The sequence below is a fragment of the Salvelinus alpinus genome, chromosome 3, assembly GCF_045679555.1.
Source record: "Salvelinus alpinus chromosome 3, SLU_Salpinus.1, whole genome shotgun sequence".
Lineage (NCBI taxonomy): Eukaryota > Metazoa > Chordata > Actinopteri > Salmoniformes > Salmonidae > Salvelinus > Salvelinus alpinus.
The window spans coordinates 71,810,628-71,824,720 of record NC_092088.1 but is presented as its reverse complement, the minus strand read 5'-3'; the positions used below and the strand labels follow the sequence as shown (position 1 = coordinate 71,824,720).

Sequence of the window (14,093 nt, the reverse complement as noted above, 5' to 3'; positions counted from 1 at the left end):
ACAGTCAGATTTAATAAAACGACCAAAAGAAGAAATCGGATTAGCTATAGTCACGTTATTTGACTGCCAACCTTAACCAATTGTATTTTATTCTTCAAAATTGCAGTGAATAAGATCTATTGATTGAACAGCGTTAATCAAATTTTATTTGTCACATGCGCCGAATACAACAGGTGTAGTAGACCTTACCGTGAAATGCTTACTTACAAGCCCTTAACCAACAATGCAGTTCAAGAAATAGAGTTAAAATATTTACTAAATAAAGTGATTATTATTAAAAAAAATATATATACAATCTTATAGTAGCACAAGAAAATTACATAACAATAACGAGGCTATATACAGGGGGTACCGGTACATAGTCAATGTGCGGGGGCACAGGTTAGTATAGGTCATTTGTAAATCGACTATGCATAGATAATAAACAGCGTGTAGCAGCAGTGTAAAAACAAAGGGGGGCGTCAGTCAATGTAAATAGTCCGGGTGGCCATTTGATTAGTTGTTCAGCAGTCTTATGGCTTGGGGGTAGAAGCTGTTAAGGAGCCTTTTGATCCTAGACTTGATGCTCTGGTACTGCTTGCCGTGCGGTAGCAGAGAGAACAGTCTATGACTTGGGCGACTGGAGTCTTTGACAATTTTTTGGGCCTTCCTCTGACACTGCCTAGTGCATATAGGTCCTGGGTGTCAGGAAGCTTGGCCCCAGTGATGTACTGGGTCGTACACACTACCCTCTGTAGCGCCTTAAGGTCAGATGCCGAGCAGTTGCCATACCAGGCAGTGACGCAACCGGTCAGGATGCTCTCGATGGTGCAGCTGTAGAAGTTTGAGGATCTGGGGCCCATGCCAAATCTTTTCAGTCTCCTGAGGGGGAAAAGGTTTTGTTGTTCCCTGTTCACGACTGTCTTGGTGTGTTTGGACCATGATCGTTCGTAGGTGATGTGAACACCAAGGAACTTAACTCTCGACCCGCTCTACTATAGCATCGTCGATGTTAATGGGGGCCTGTTCGGCCCGCCTTTTCCTGTAGTCCACGATCAGCTCCTTTTGTCTTGCTCACATTGAGGGAGAGGTTGTTGTCCTGGCAACCATACTGCCAAGTCTCTGACCTCCTCCCTATAGGCTGTCTCATCGTTGTCGGTGATCAGGCCTACCACTGTTGTCAGCAAACTTAATGATGGTGTTGGAGTCATGCTTGGCCACGCAGTCGTGGGTGAACAGGGAGGACAGAAGGGGACTAAGCACACACCCCTGAGGGGCCCCAGTGTTGAGGATCAGCGTGGCAGATGTGTTGTTGCCTACTACCCTCACCACCTGGGGTCTGTCCGTCAGGAAGTCCAGGATCCAGTTGCAGAGGGAGGTGTTTAGTCCCATGTTTCTTAGCTTAGTGTTGAGCTTTGTGGGCACTATGGTGTTGAACGCTGAGCTGTAGTCAATGAACAGCATTCTCACATAGGTGTTCCTTTTGTCTAGGTGGGAAAGGGCAGTGTGGAGTGCAATTGTGTCATCTGTGAATCTTGTGTTTTCGGCATGAAGGTGTTGACGTGAGCCTTTCATGGCTACCGACGTGAGTGCTACGGGGCAGTAATCATTTAGGCAGGTTACCTTCGCTTTCTTGGGCACAGGGACTATGGTGGTCTGTTTAAAACATGTAGGTATTACAGACTCGGTCAGGGAGAGGTTGAAAATGTCAGTGAAGACACTTGATAGTTGGTCTGCGCATGCTTTGAGTACACATCCTGGTAATCCGTCTGGCCCCGCGGCTTTGAATGTTGACCTGTTTAAAGGTCTTGCTCACATCGGCTACAGAGAGCGTGATCACAGTCGTCCAGAACAGCTGGTGCTCTATAAATATATAGTTTATAAGTGAGTGTTGTCTGCCATCCCTCCAGACATTCAGGTCCATGTGGGCAGGATAGAGGCTGATCTGAAAGAGCGTAGTGCCCAGGTGGAGGCCCTAACAGCCCAGCTGGAGCAGACCGAGCTGGAGAAGGGACAACTGGAGGATCAGGTAGAATCCATCAACGTACTGCTGGAGGCCAGCCACAACAGAGACGTGGACGAGGACACGGAGGTGAGTTATCAGATTAGGATTAGGGTAAGCGCCTAGACTGCTCCCAACCAGCACTTGCACACTCTGCGTGAGCCAGTGCTTACTAGTGCCAGAGGTTGTTAACTGAGAGACTCAAAATGCGATGACTTTCTGTAAACACCCATGATGAAGATTCAGAGCACTGTCAATGGCAAATTTGTTCACAAAGTATTTGCAGGAGGTAATCACAAATTGAGTGTCTGTTTCAAACCTCTCTGGTGCTAATGAGCAATGGCTTGTCCGGAGGTGATGTGGTGGTGAAAACCATGCTATCAACGTTTTTTGGGGGTCCACTTCTGAATTCATGTTTATTTATGTTTTACAGGGTAACTCCACTGAGTTGGAACAGCTAAAGAGCAGGTATGGTTTTGATAATCTGTCCCTCATAATTCTCTTTATAGATGTGGAGTTGGTCTTTTCTCAACAACACCAATCATTTATCTTCCAGTCTTCAGGACAGAGACAGTCAGTTGGCATCACTCCAACAGAAGCTGAAGCAGCTCCAAGAAATGAAACAGGAGGCTACTGTAAGTTCTGTAAGTAGTCTCTCTTCTGTTTTCATTGTGCTAGCTAGTTGGATGGCCATGCACTTTGGTTAACTGAATCTGTTATTTCTCTATTGATTTCCTCTCTTGGTTTCTTCCTAGGTTCTGGCCTTTCTAGGGAGTTTTTCCTAGACACCATGCTTCTACATCCTGCATTGCTTGCGGTTTTAGGCTGGGTTTCTGTACAGGGCTTTATAAATACATTTATTTGATTGATTTCCTAGCTGAATCAGTTAGTTGTCTCTTGATTTCCTAGCTGAATCAGTTAGTTGTCTCTTGATTTCCTAGCTGAATCAGTCAGTTGTCTCTTGATTTCCTAGCTGAATCAGTTAGTTGTCTCTTGATTTCCTAGCTGAATCAGTTAGTTGTCTCTTGATTTCCTAGCTGAATGAGTTATTTATATTTACTGAATGTATTTGGACATTTCTAGGCAGAATTGTATCCATTGGGAAGAGACATTTGGTTTCCAAAGGGGGGTATTGAGAACCATAATGTTGTCTTTATCTTTCATTATCTTCTTCTTACTCTGTCCCGGCAGGCAGTCGCTACAGCTGAGAGAGAGCGGGCACCTAACAGGTATGTCTGGAGGAAGTCCACTGCTATTTCAGTTTAAATCACCCATTTGAAGCTGAAACTGTCACCAACTTTGTTCAATTCTGCTATTATGTACCTGAACATCCTCATATGCATCTCTCTTCATTTCAGTGAGGAAGCAAGCCTGGTGGCATCACTTCAGGAAGAACTGAAGCAGCTTAAAGAAGAGATGGAGCAACTTAAAAACTCTCCCGTAAGTTTCTTTGAGCTAAAAGCGGTACATTTCTATATTTACACGACAGCTTTTCCATTATGAATATTGACATTACATTACATGTTTTCTCAAAGTTGACTGCTTTTTTGTCAGGCTGATGTCACTGGAGAGACTGAACAGCTGCTCAACAGGTGAGTTATGGTTTTATTGAAACATAGTTTCAGAAGAATATACTTACTAGAAGGGACAGAACATTGTCTTGAATGGTACTGTTAGTTCTAGTAATTATAGTTATATGCCTTGTGCTTACTTGGATCAACAACAAACAAAAAAATATATGTTTCAATAAAACTTCATTACAACACACCATTGCCTAATGCTGGTTAACAATGTGCTCCTTCATTCCAGAATGAAGGAGAGAACGAGCCAGGAAGTGAAGCAACTCAAAGAAACATCAGAGCAGGCCCAGAGCAGCACTGCTGTAAGTGTGCCATTCCTCTCCTACAGTTAACCTAGTCTGGTCCCAGGCCCATTTGTGCTGTTTTACCAATCTCCTATGGTCGTTTGGCATGACAACAACCATAGGAGTTGGCAAGACCTCACAAACAGATCTGGGACCAGGCTATAGTTGCCCTTCTTGTGTATCAACTTGATCTGTACTACTGTAGGATATCTGTACTACTGTAGGATATAGTTATCTGAATTCCTGCTTTATGTTTCAGCAGTCCGACAACACCGCAGAACTGGCGGCGCTACAAACCAGGTACAAAAAGCATTGTTCATCACTTAACCCATTGATTTTAACTTTGTTTTTGTCTTGTGGAATATCAAATCAAACTGTATTTAAAGTGTCTTTAAAAATCGCAACACATTTTACAGTAAAACAATACAACTGTTGATTAAAAGCTATATGGAATATTTGCTTTTGGCTCTTCTATATAAAAAGGATACTAAAGTAAACTGTGTTTCTGGCCATCTGGTTGTTTATTAGTCTGGCAGAGAGGGACGCTATGATGGCATCACTACAGGTGGAGCTAAGGGAAGCCAGGGACCAATCGCAGAAGGTACAGGAGACCCTTGCTCAGGTCCAGCAGAGCCAGGAATCAGAGCCTAGCACAGAGCTGCCGGTAAGACATGATGTACAAATCTGACTGAGCCATGATCATAACTTGATTGGTCTGGTCTGACAGAAGTCATGGGGCCCGTTTATGAAACATTTAGATAGAAATAGGCCTTGTCGAACAAACGTGCCTCTCTGACATGTAGAATAAGGAATCACGTCTGCTCTATTCACGGCAGTTCTATATGCGATATTTGACAAAGATTGGCTGCCGAATATATTCCTGGTTATGTAGTCTGTATATTATGTACACTATATATAATGCTTCATATACAGTACCAGTCAAAAGTTTGGACACACCTACTCATTCAAGGGGTTTTCTTTATTTTTACTATTTTCTACATTGTAGAATAATAGTGAAGACATCAAAACTATGAAATAACACATATGGAATCATGTAGTAACCAAAAAAGTGTTAACCAAATCAAAGTAGCCACCCTTTGCCTTGATGACAGCTTTGCACACTCTTGGTATTCTTTCAACCAGCTTCACCTGGAATGCTTTTCCAACAGTCTTGAAGGAGTTCCCACATATGCTGAGCACTTGTTGGCTGCTTTTCCTTCACTCTGCGGTCCAACTCATCCCAAACCATCTCAATTGGGGTGAGGTTGGGTGATTGTGGAGGCCAGGTCATCTGATGCAGCACTCCATCACTTTCCTTCTTGGTCAAATATCCCTTACACAGCCGGGATGTGTGTTGGGTCATTGTCCTGTTGAAAAACAAATGATAGTCCCACTAAGCGCAAACCAGATTGGATGGCGTATCGCTGCAGAATGCTGAGGTAGCAATGCTGGTTAAGTGTGCCTTAAATTCTAAATGCATCACAGGTGGTGTCACCAGCAAAGCACCATCACGCCACCACCTCTATTCTTCACGGTGGGAACCACACATGTGGAGATCATCCATTCACCTACTCTGCATCTAAAAAAGACACGGCAGTTGGAACCAAAAATCGCAAATTTGGACTCATCAGATCTAATGTCACCGGTCTAATGTCCATTGCTCGTGTTTCTTGGCCCAAGCAAGTCTCTTCTTCTTATTGGTGTCCTTTAGTAGTGGTTTCTTTGCAGCAATTCGACCATGAAGGCCTGATTCACGCAGTCTCCTCTGAACAGTAGATGTTGAGATGTCTGTTACTTGAACTCTGTGAAGCATTTATTTGGGCTGCAATTTCTGAGGCTGGTAACTCTAATGAACTTATCCTCTGCAGCAGAGGTAACTCTGGGTCTTCCTTTCCTGTGGCAGTCCTCATGAGAGCAAGTTTCATCATAGTGCTTTGATGGTTTTTGCGACTGCACTTGAAGAAACTTTCAAAGTTCTTGACATTTTCTGAATTGACTGACCTTCATGTCTTAAAGTAAAGATGGACTGTCATTTCTCTTTGCTTATTTGAACTGTTCTTGCCATAATATGGACTTGGTTTTTTACCTAATAGGGCTATCTTCTGTATACCACCCCTACCTTGTCACAATACAACTGATTGGCACAAACGCATTAAATTACACAAATTAACTTTTAACAAGGCACACCTGTTAATTGAAATACATTCCAGGTGACTACCTCATGAAGCTGGTTGAGATAATGCCAAGAGTGTGCAAAGCTGTCATCAAGGCAACGGGTGGCTACTTTTAAGAATCTCCCATATAAAATATATTTAGATTTGTTTAACACTTTTTTGGTTACCACATTATTCCATATGTGTTATTTGATAGTTTTGATGTCTTCACTATTATTCTACAATGTAGAAAATAGTTTAAAAAATAAAGGGAAAAACCTGGAATGAGTAGGTGTGTCAGCTTTGACTGGTACTATATATCGTTTGTCTGCTTTTACCTGTAAGCCAGAGCGCCACAGAAAAATATCACATTTGTAGAAAATGTAATGGACATGAATGTTTTCTCATTTGTTCTGACTGACTGGTGTTTTGATTCCAGGAGCTGTTGGAGAAACTTAAGGAAGCAGAGGACAGCCACGGGACACTGCAGGCAGAGTGTGACCAGTACAGAACGGTCCTGGCTGAAACAGTGAGTACCTACAACAACACAACACGCCCAGTTGGTTTACACATCGGCATATCTAGATCCCTCAAATTAAAATCTGCATCTTGAAACCAGTTCCACTGCTTTTTTCATTATTCCCTCTAATTAGGGACTGATTTAATTGGGACACCAGGTGGGTGCAATTAATTTTGGTAGAACAGAAAACCAGCAGTACTTTGGACCTCGTAGTGTAAGATTTGAATACCCCTGCTCTAGATTAACTTAAAAATGGGCCTACAACATAAGACAATTACATGTTTGTGTGAGTGAGAGACAGGTGTAAATGGGGGATAGATCTACTGAATTTATCACCCAAAACCTGCATCTATAAAGATGTGAAATTTGACCTCAAGCAAAACCTTCTCTTGCATAAAAATACAAGTGTGTGAGTGCGCGAGAGAGCGAGTTGTGGTCTACATGATTTCATCCTGCAAAAAAGAAAAAAAAAGAAATACTCACACAATCATGTATCTGTCTCTACACAGGAAGGAATGCTGAAGTGCCTTCAGAAGAGTGTTGAAGAGGAGGAGCTGGTGTGGAAATCCAAGATTGCTGACTCTGAGGACCAATTGAAGAAGGTGAAGAAGCAGTGTTTTCTCTCCTCTCCAACTGTAATATTGGCCCTGCAGTGTATTAGTGGGCGGGGCCAATGTTGCAGTCTCCGACCCAACATTTTAAAGGCCCTTTTCTTGGCCAAAGAGACAAAATGTTGCTATTTTAAAGCAAATTTCCTGAAATTCTTCACATTTTGCCATTGCTTATTCTGTGTTCATATGTTATCTGAGTGACTCAAACATTATGACACAATCAATGGGGGCCCCATGCCAGGACATATTTGGGATTTTAGATTCTCTCTGACTGTCTAGTTTTTATTGGTGATTGTTACTTCTCAAAGATGATCTTATTTAAAAATACACTGCTCAAAAAATAAAGGGAACACTTAAACAACACAATGTAACTCCAAGTCAATCACACTTCTGTGAAATCAAACTGTCCACTTAGGAAGCAACACTGATTGACAATAAATTTCACATGCTGTTGTGCAAATGGAATAGACAAAAGGTGGAAATTATAGGCAATTAGCAAGACAACCCAAATAAAGGAGTGGTTCTGCAGGTGGTGACCACAGACCACTTCTCAGTTCCTATGCTTCCTGGCTGATGTTTTGGTCACTTTTGAATGCTGGCGGTGCTTTCACTCTAGTGGTAGCATGAGACGGAGTCTACAACCCACACAAGTGGCTCAGGTAGTGCAGCTCATCCAGGATGGCACATCAATGCGAGCTGTGGCAAGAAGGTTTGCTGTTTCTGTCAGTGTAGTGTCCAGAGCATGGAGGCGCTACCAGGAGACAGGCCAGTACATCAGGAGACGTGGAGGAGGCCGTAGGAGGGCAACAACCCAGCAGCAGGATCAAAAGTGACCAAAACATCAGCCAGGAAGCATAGGAACTGAGAAGTGGTCTGTGGTCACCACCTGCAGAACCACTCCTTTATTGGGGGTGTCTTGCTAATTGCCTATAATTTCCAACTTTTGTCTATTCCATTTGCACAACAGCATGTGAAATGTATTGTCAATCAGTGTTGCTTCCTAAGTGGACAGTTTGATTTCACAGAAGTGTGATTGACTTGGAGTTACATTGTGTTGTTTAAGTGTTCCCTTTATTTTTTTGAGCAGTGTATATAGCTCTATATACCAAAGCCAGATATAAAGTATGTAGAAATATATTCTCTACATAGTCGTTTAAGTTTACACTGAAAACATTTACATTCCGAAAATTACCACAAATGTATTTTTAAAAAGCACCCCGCCACTGCTCAATGATTATTGGGGAAACACTGCCATGTTCTAAACCACACCCACTCTACTCACACTAGGCCCTGGAACAAGTGCACACTCTGAAGGAGACTGCAGAGAGCTTGAAGGCAGAGAACCAAAGCATAGAACAGGTATAATAAATATATCGACATTTTATAAAATAATCTGTTCATTAATTTCCACCTGAATGGGGTTGATCATAATATCAGGCTGATTTCAACTACAGTCCAGTAGGTGTGTAGTGCTGGACTGGTACTGTCTGTACTGAATTGTACTTAAGTAATGGACTCCTTACCCTCCTCTCCCTCCAGATGAAGGAGCAGTTGATGCTGTTGGAAGCCCAGTTGGAGAAACAGTCCGAGACCGCCCCGACAGAGGAGGAAATGGCACCGGTACACATCTACATCCATACAGTACACCATAGGTACACTAGCTATACACATCTACATCCATACAGTACACCATAGGTACACTAGCTATACACATCTACATCCATACAGTACACCATAGGTACACTAGCTATACACATCTACATCCATACAGTACACCATAGGTACACTAGCTATACACATCTACATCCATACAGTACACCATAGGTACACTAGCTATACACATCTACATCCATACAGTACACCATAGGTACACTAGCTATACACATCTACATCCATACAGTACACCATAGGTACACTAGCTATACACACCAGCATTCATGTAGTAGAAACAGTCAGAGACCATCCAGACACAGGGGATTGATTACACTGACTAGTAAAGACATCATCATCCCATATCACCAGCTGGTTTGTGCTCTTGTCTCACTAAATCACATGGCTGACCAAATAATCTAGTACATTGCTGAGACTCTTATTTGGTTCCTCTAGGGCAATTCACACTGCTGATTGAGGATATATTTACTGAAGAATGATTGGGTTTTCTATTCCTTTTTTGCATTTCCTAATTGTATCTTTGTAATTGCAGGGCTCATTTGCAAAAGAGACCTTGGTCTCAATATGACTCCCTGTCAAATAAAGATTAAGTAAAATTGTTCTGGTCTGTTTTCTCCAGTTGAAGCAGCTACTGTCAGAGTCTCAGAGTCCGCTGGAGTCAGCCCATACGGAAGCCCAGATGCACAAGGAAGAGCTGGCTACGGTAGGAGAAAGAAGTCCCCACTAGAATAGTAAACAAACAAAAATGTGACCACCTGGGGACATTTTGTTAGTCCCCACAAGAAAAAAGGTTAGGGGGTTATGGTTAGGGGTTTAAGGTTAGGTTTTGGGACTAGGGAAAATAGGGAATGGGAATCAATCCCCACAAGGTTAGTTAAACAAGACTGTGTGTACGCGCCCCTGTGATCCTGATAGGAAACGCAGTGGGCTGCCTATTGAGGTCTACTTAGTATGTATCACAATTCTCCCCCTCCCCTCTTGTCCCTAACCCTTGGAGCTTCCTTATCCAGGTCAGAGGTCAGCTGAGCGAGGCGATGATGTGTGCTCAGAGGCAGGAGGCAGTCCCTGAAACCAGGGCACAGAACAGCCAATCAGAGCCTGAGGTCAGAGTGCACCGGAGGTTATAGGTCATGGGGCACCCTTCACTGCTTGTCTGTTTTACTGGGGGGTACTAGACTTTCTGGAAACTGGTCACTGGACAGCAATGGTTACCATAACCAGGGAATAGAGAGATATACAAATACTACTGGCTGATGTCATGACCATAGACAGCTGCCAGAGTTTTTAAAATGTTATAGTAACGGCAGCCATCTTGGCATGTCATAAATAGGGACTAACTCATAAATAAAATGACTAGATTTTATTTATATGGACTAAATTCTAAATGAGTATCTCTCCTGCTGTTAAACCATGTATCTGTGGAGTTGGGATCCATCGGATCACAGTAGAAAAGTCCCCTGTTCTTTTACTGACACATTTTGATTGATAAAAACATTACAGCAATAAAAGAAACAGAAGGGCAATCTGGTATGCCTGTGCTTCAGACGTGGATCATCACTAGCTCCAGAATGTTGCTTCCTCTGAAACAGACTGTTTGTCTAGTCTGTCCAGTCCTCTCCATATACAGCAGCTGCTAACCATGGTGTGTTTAACCAGCCAGTGTGTGTTGACTACCAGCTGCAGCTAACTCTAACCATGGTGTGTGTTAAACCAGCCAGTGTGTGTTGACTACCAGCTGCAGCTAACTCTAACCATGGTGTGTGTTTAACCAGCCAGTGTGTGTTGACTACCAGCTGCAGCTAACTCTAACCATGGTGTGTGTTAAACCAGCCAGTGTGTGTTGACTACCAGCTGCAGCTAACTCTAACCATGGTGTGTGTTTAACCAGCCAGTGTGTGTTGACTACCAGCTGCAGCTAACTCTAACCATGGTGTGTGTTAAACCAGCCAGTGTGTGTTGACTACCAGCTGCAGCTAACTCTAACCATGGTGTGTGTTTAACCAGCCAGTGTGTGTTGACTACCAGCTGCAGCTAACTCTAACCATGGCTTCTATCACTCTCATCTTAGCATGATCACTCACTCATTGGGTTCAGTTTCCCACTGATTTTAGATTTTTCACTGAAGAACCACACTGTTTGTTTTGGACATGACGCTGCGTCTTGCCTGGTGTGGAGTGAAGTGGGCACTAACATGACACAGGGTGGTGTGTGGGTGTGCAAGTCACAACATGTTATAGTGCTTTTACATGCTTTTATCTATTTTTGTCTGTAGCAAGGAGGAACACACAACATCTCTAGCGTCTGTACAGATATTCATCTTCTTATACTATATTTTCTGCAGCTCAAGGTCCAGTCCCAGTTGAATCAGACCACAGAGGAGTTTGAACAGGTACTAAACTCTCCCACCCCTCACTACATACCAATCGGAAGAGGGTAGCTCTTGCTAGCAAGTTTGACATTGGCTAACAACAAAATTGCTTAGTTAGACACAGCGATTTGTTGGATCGACTGTATGTTTGACTGTTTCTCTGACTGACTGTTTTGTCTTGATTTCCCCCCCCACCCCCAGGCTCAGAAGACGGTTGCAGAGCTCCAGGCTCAGCTGGACCTGCTGAAAGAGGCAGGAGACTCCCCACAGGCCGACACAGAGGACGTAGCCCAGCTAAAGGTACCCACATAGCGCTGAACATGACCCTTGGCTGTGTTCATTAGGACACAATGCTGTGGAACTTTCAGATAGAAATATGTTATGTAGAACAAACATGCCTCTGACGTGTAGGATAAAAATAGTAATCATGTTGGCTCTATTCATTACATTTCTAACCCTAACCCTGCAACATTGGACAACGTTTGCCTACTAAATGTGGACCAGGGCCAGTATTCATCAAGTGTCTCTGAATAGGAGTTCTGATCTAGGATTTATAATTATCTCTGGGGTGAGGACTCTAGTGCCCAAATGCCTGTTTTAGCATGGTCACCGCCATTGAGGACTTTTATAATTTTAAAGTAGTCAACTGGGTGGGACTTATTATGGGTCAAGGAAGGATCACATGATTCCATCCAGGTCATCAGGAGGAATCAGCCAATGAATCATACTCTTGAGCTAACATTCCATACCTGTAGGTGGCAATAAATCACCAACCTTGGGTTTATACCTGTTCAAACAACACACTCCAGGTGGCAGTATGCTCCCTTAAAGTTAGTTTACCAGCTCATAGAAGTAGTAGAACAAATTGACTAATTCAAAATGGAGCCTGAATAGCGCTACCCATGCTGTCACAGATGCTATAATGGGATATACAGTAGCCTATTCAATGTTGCGATCGTTATACATCTCTATGGGTCACCCCTGTCCATTCACTATAGTCTAAAAGGAAAAACGGATCCTAGATCAGCACTCCTACTCTGAGACGCTTTATGAATACATGCCCTGGTCAGTACTGAAGCCGATGGAGGTTGTGTGAGGTCCGAAGGATCACCTTCTGTCCCTCTTCTTTTCTCCTCAGGTGCACCTGCAGAAAGAGAGAAAACTAATCAAAGATCTTGGCCAAGCAGCCACCAAACTCCAGCAGCTCTTAAAGTCCACTCAGGAGCAGCTCGCCAAAGAGAGGAACAAACACTGCACACTACAGGACCACTCTGATGAGACCAAGGTGGCTATTACAATCTATTACTCATTTATTATGCTAAGGATGTGGATTCAATTCCCGCAGGGATCACATACCCAAACTAAAAATGTATGCACTCTCTGTACTGACACTTGTTTTGGATATCTGCGTCTGCTTAGTGGAATACAGAGTCAAATATATATTATTATTATTGTACACTTAGCCTGAATGACTACAGTAATACTGTTTTGAACTGCTGCATGGGTGTGGTTAGGTCATGTCTTTTCTATATTTTTTTGTAATGTCCATCAATGATTGTTTTGATTCATGTATGTATTGTTTGGGTGTGGTTGTAAATTTGTATTTTTGTGTCTGACTTTCAGAGTACAGTGCTGAAGGAAGGAACATCTGTTTAAGAGACTGAAGACAAGACATTAAAACATTCCAAAAAGGCCTTCATATGATTCCTATTACCATAGTTATGCATTCCAAAACTATTCTTATTTCTTTGTACTGTAGTAGTTGATTTCGGCAACTCCTGTAAGAATCAAAGGACCAGTTTCCCAGACACAGATGCATGCTCAATGGAGAATCTCAATTTAAAATAACTTTTTAGTCCAGGACTAGGCTTAATCAAGTCTGTGAAACCGGACCAAAATGTTTAGCTATTGCTATGAACATTTCATTGTATGATCTATGATGAGGGAAAAAAGACTATGCTGCAAACAAAACTTTGTTGAAGAAAAACCTCCATTCCATCAATGATTCTGGCTATGTCAGAAGTTACACCTAATACTAGCTTTGGTCCAGGGCATTAGTGCACGTTCCTCCACTACGCCCTGTATCGCTATCGATTAACGCCCTGGACCAGAGTTAACCTATTACCTGCTCTGCCTTATATTCACAATGACCCCCCCCCCCCCCCCCCCCCAACCAGAGTCCAGTGTTAAAAGGGAAAACAATTGTGCGTTAACGCACTTTTTGTCTGTATCTTGTTGTCTGTATTGTGCCATTTTGTTGTATCCAAAATGGCACCCTATTCCCTATATAGCACATTACTTTTGATCACGGCCCTCGACGAAACGCAATGGGCCCTTGGTGAACTATATAGGGAATAAATATGGTGCCACTTTCGGACACACCTTTTGTGTGTCTTTTCTAAGAGGTTGGTTGAATGGTGGGTAGATTTTATGGTACACACAATGGATGGGCGAATGCAATACAGTGAGTGCCTCCTGCAGTAGCTGGCTGCCAACACGCATTAATGACTTTGATGAAGAATAAACTACAATGTAGCTATGTGTAATGACTCGGTCCTGCTTGAACCTGTTGTTGACATTTAAACAAAGGATTGATGAAAGAAACCTTGTGGCTGTTCCAGAAAGCAGGATTGTTACATTAGCCAGCTACTATTGATAAACATCCAGCTAATTTGGATAAATTGCCACATAACGGCCACACAGAGGCTATGCTACAGGACTTTGCTAGCACTGACAGGTATATGTTCCGGGACTCCGCCGATAGCATCGACGAGCTAACCACCTCCATCACAGTGAATGCTCGCTGCTTCCTCGATCAAAAGACCGGGATTAACACCGAGGTTGGAGCTAAAATAAAGGACAGGGCTAGTGCACACAGGGCTATGTATTGCAGCCAACCCCGAAGCTACAGCAATGGACACAAAC

General features: G+C 42.9%; 1 protein-coding gene across 13 annotated transcripts in view; it reads left to right on the top strand.

Moving 5' to 3' along the window:
- The window catches only part of LOC139571256 (ribosome-binding protein 1-like), a 59,981-nt gene extending 46,272 nt beyond the window's left edge, over positions 1-13,709 (top strand). For 2 of the 13 annotated variants that reach the window (XM_071393939.1, XM_071393938.1), the window contains exons 11-28: positions 1,890-2,071; positions 2,491-2,625; positions 3,173-3,210; positions 3,340-3,421; positions 3,536-3,573; positions 3,791-3,863; positions 4,105-4,147; positions 4,364-4,509; positions 6,438-6,527; positions 7,028-7,120; positions 8,417-8,488; positions 8,669-8,749; positions 9,420-9,503; positions 9,811-9,903; positions 11,142-11,189; positions 11,370-11,468; positions 12,307-12,453; positions 12,792-13,709. In XM_071393939.1, the coding sequence (XP_071250040.1) occupies positions 1,890-2,071; positions 2,491-2,625; positions 3,173-3,210; positions 3,340-3,421; positions 3,536-3,573; positions 3,791-3,863; positions 4,105-4,147; positions 4,364-4,509; positions 6,438-6,527; positions 7,028-7,120; positions 8,417-8,488; positions 8,669-8,749; positions 9,420-9,503; positions 9,811-9,903; positions 11,142-11,189; positions 11,370-11,468; positions 12,307-12,453; positions 12,792-12,824 (1,577 nt within the window). In that variant the 3' untranslated portion in view covers positions 12,825-13,709. Of the gene's footprint in view, positions 1-1,889; positions 2,072-2,414; positions 2,450-2,490; positions 2,626-3,172; positions 3,211-3,339; positions 3,422-3,535; positions 3,574-3,790; positions 3,864-4,104; positions 4,148-4,363; positions 4,510-6,437; positions 6,528-7,027; positions 7,121-8,416; positions 8,489-8,668; positions 8,782-9,419; positions 9,504-9,810; positions 9,904-11,141; positions 11,190-11,369; positions 11,469-12,306; positions 12,454-12,791 lie in introns of those variants that run through there. The other 11 variants (XM_071393945.1, XM_071393942.1, XM_071393950.1 and 8 more) reach the window with 11 other exon arrangements.
- Positions 13,710-14,093: the final 384 nt, after the last annotated feature.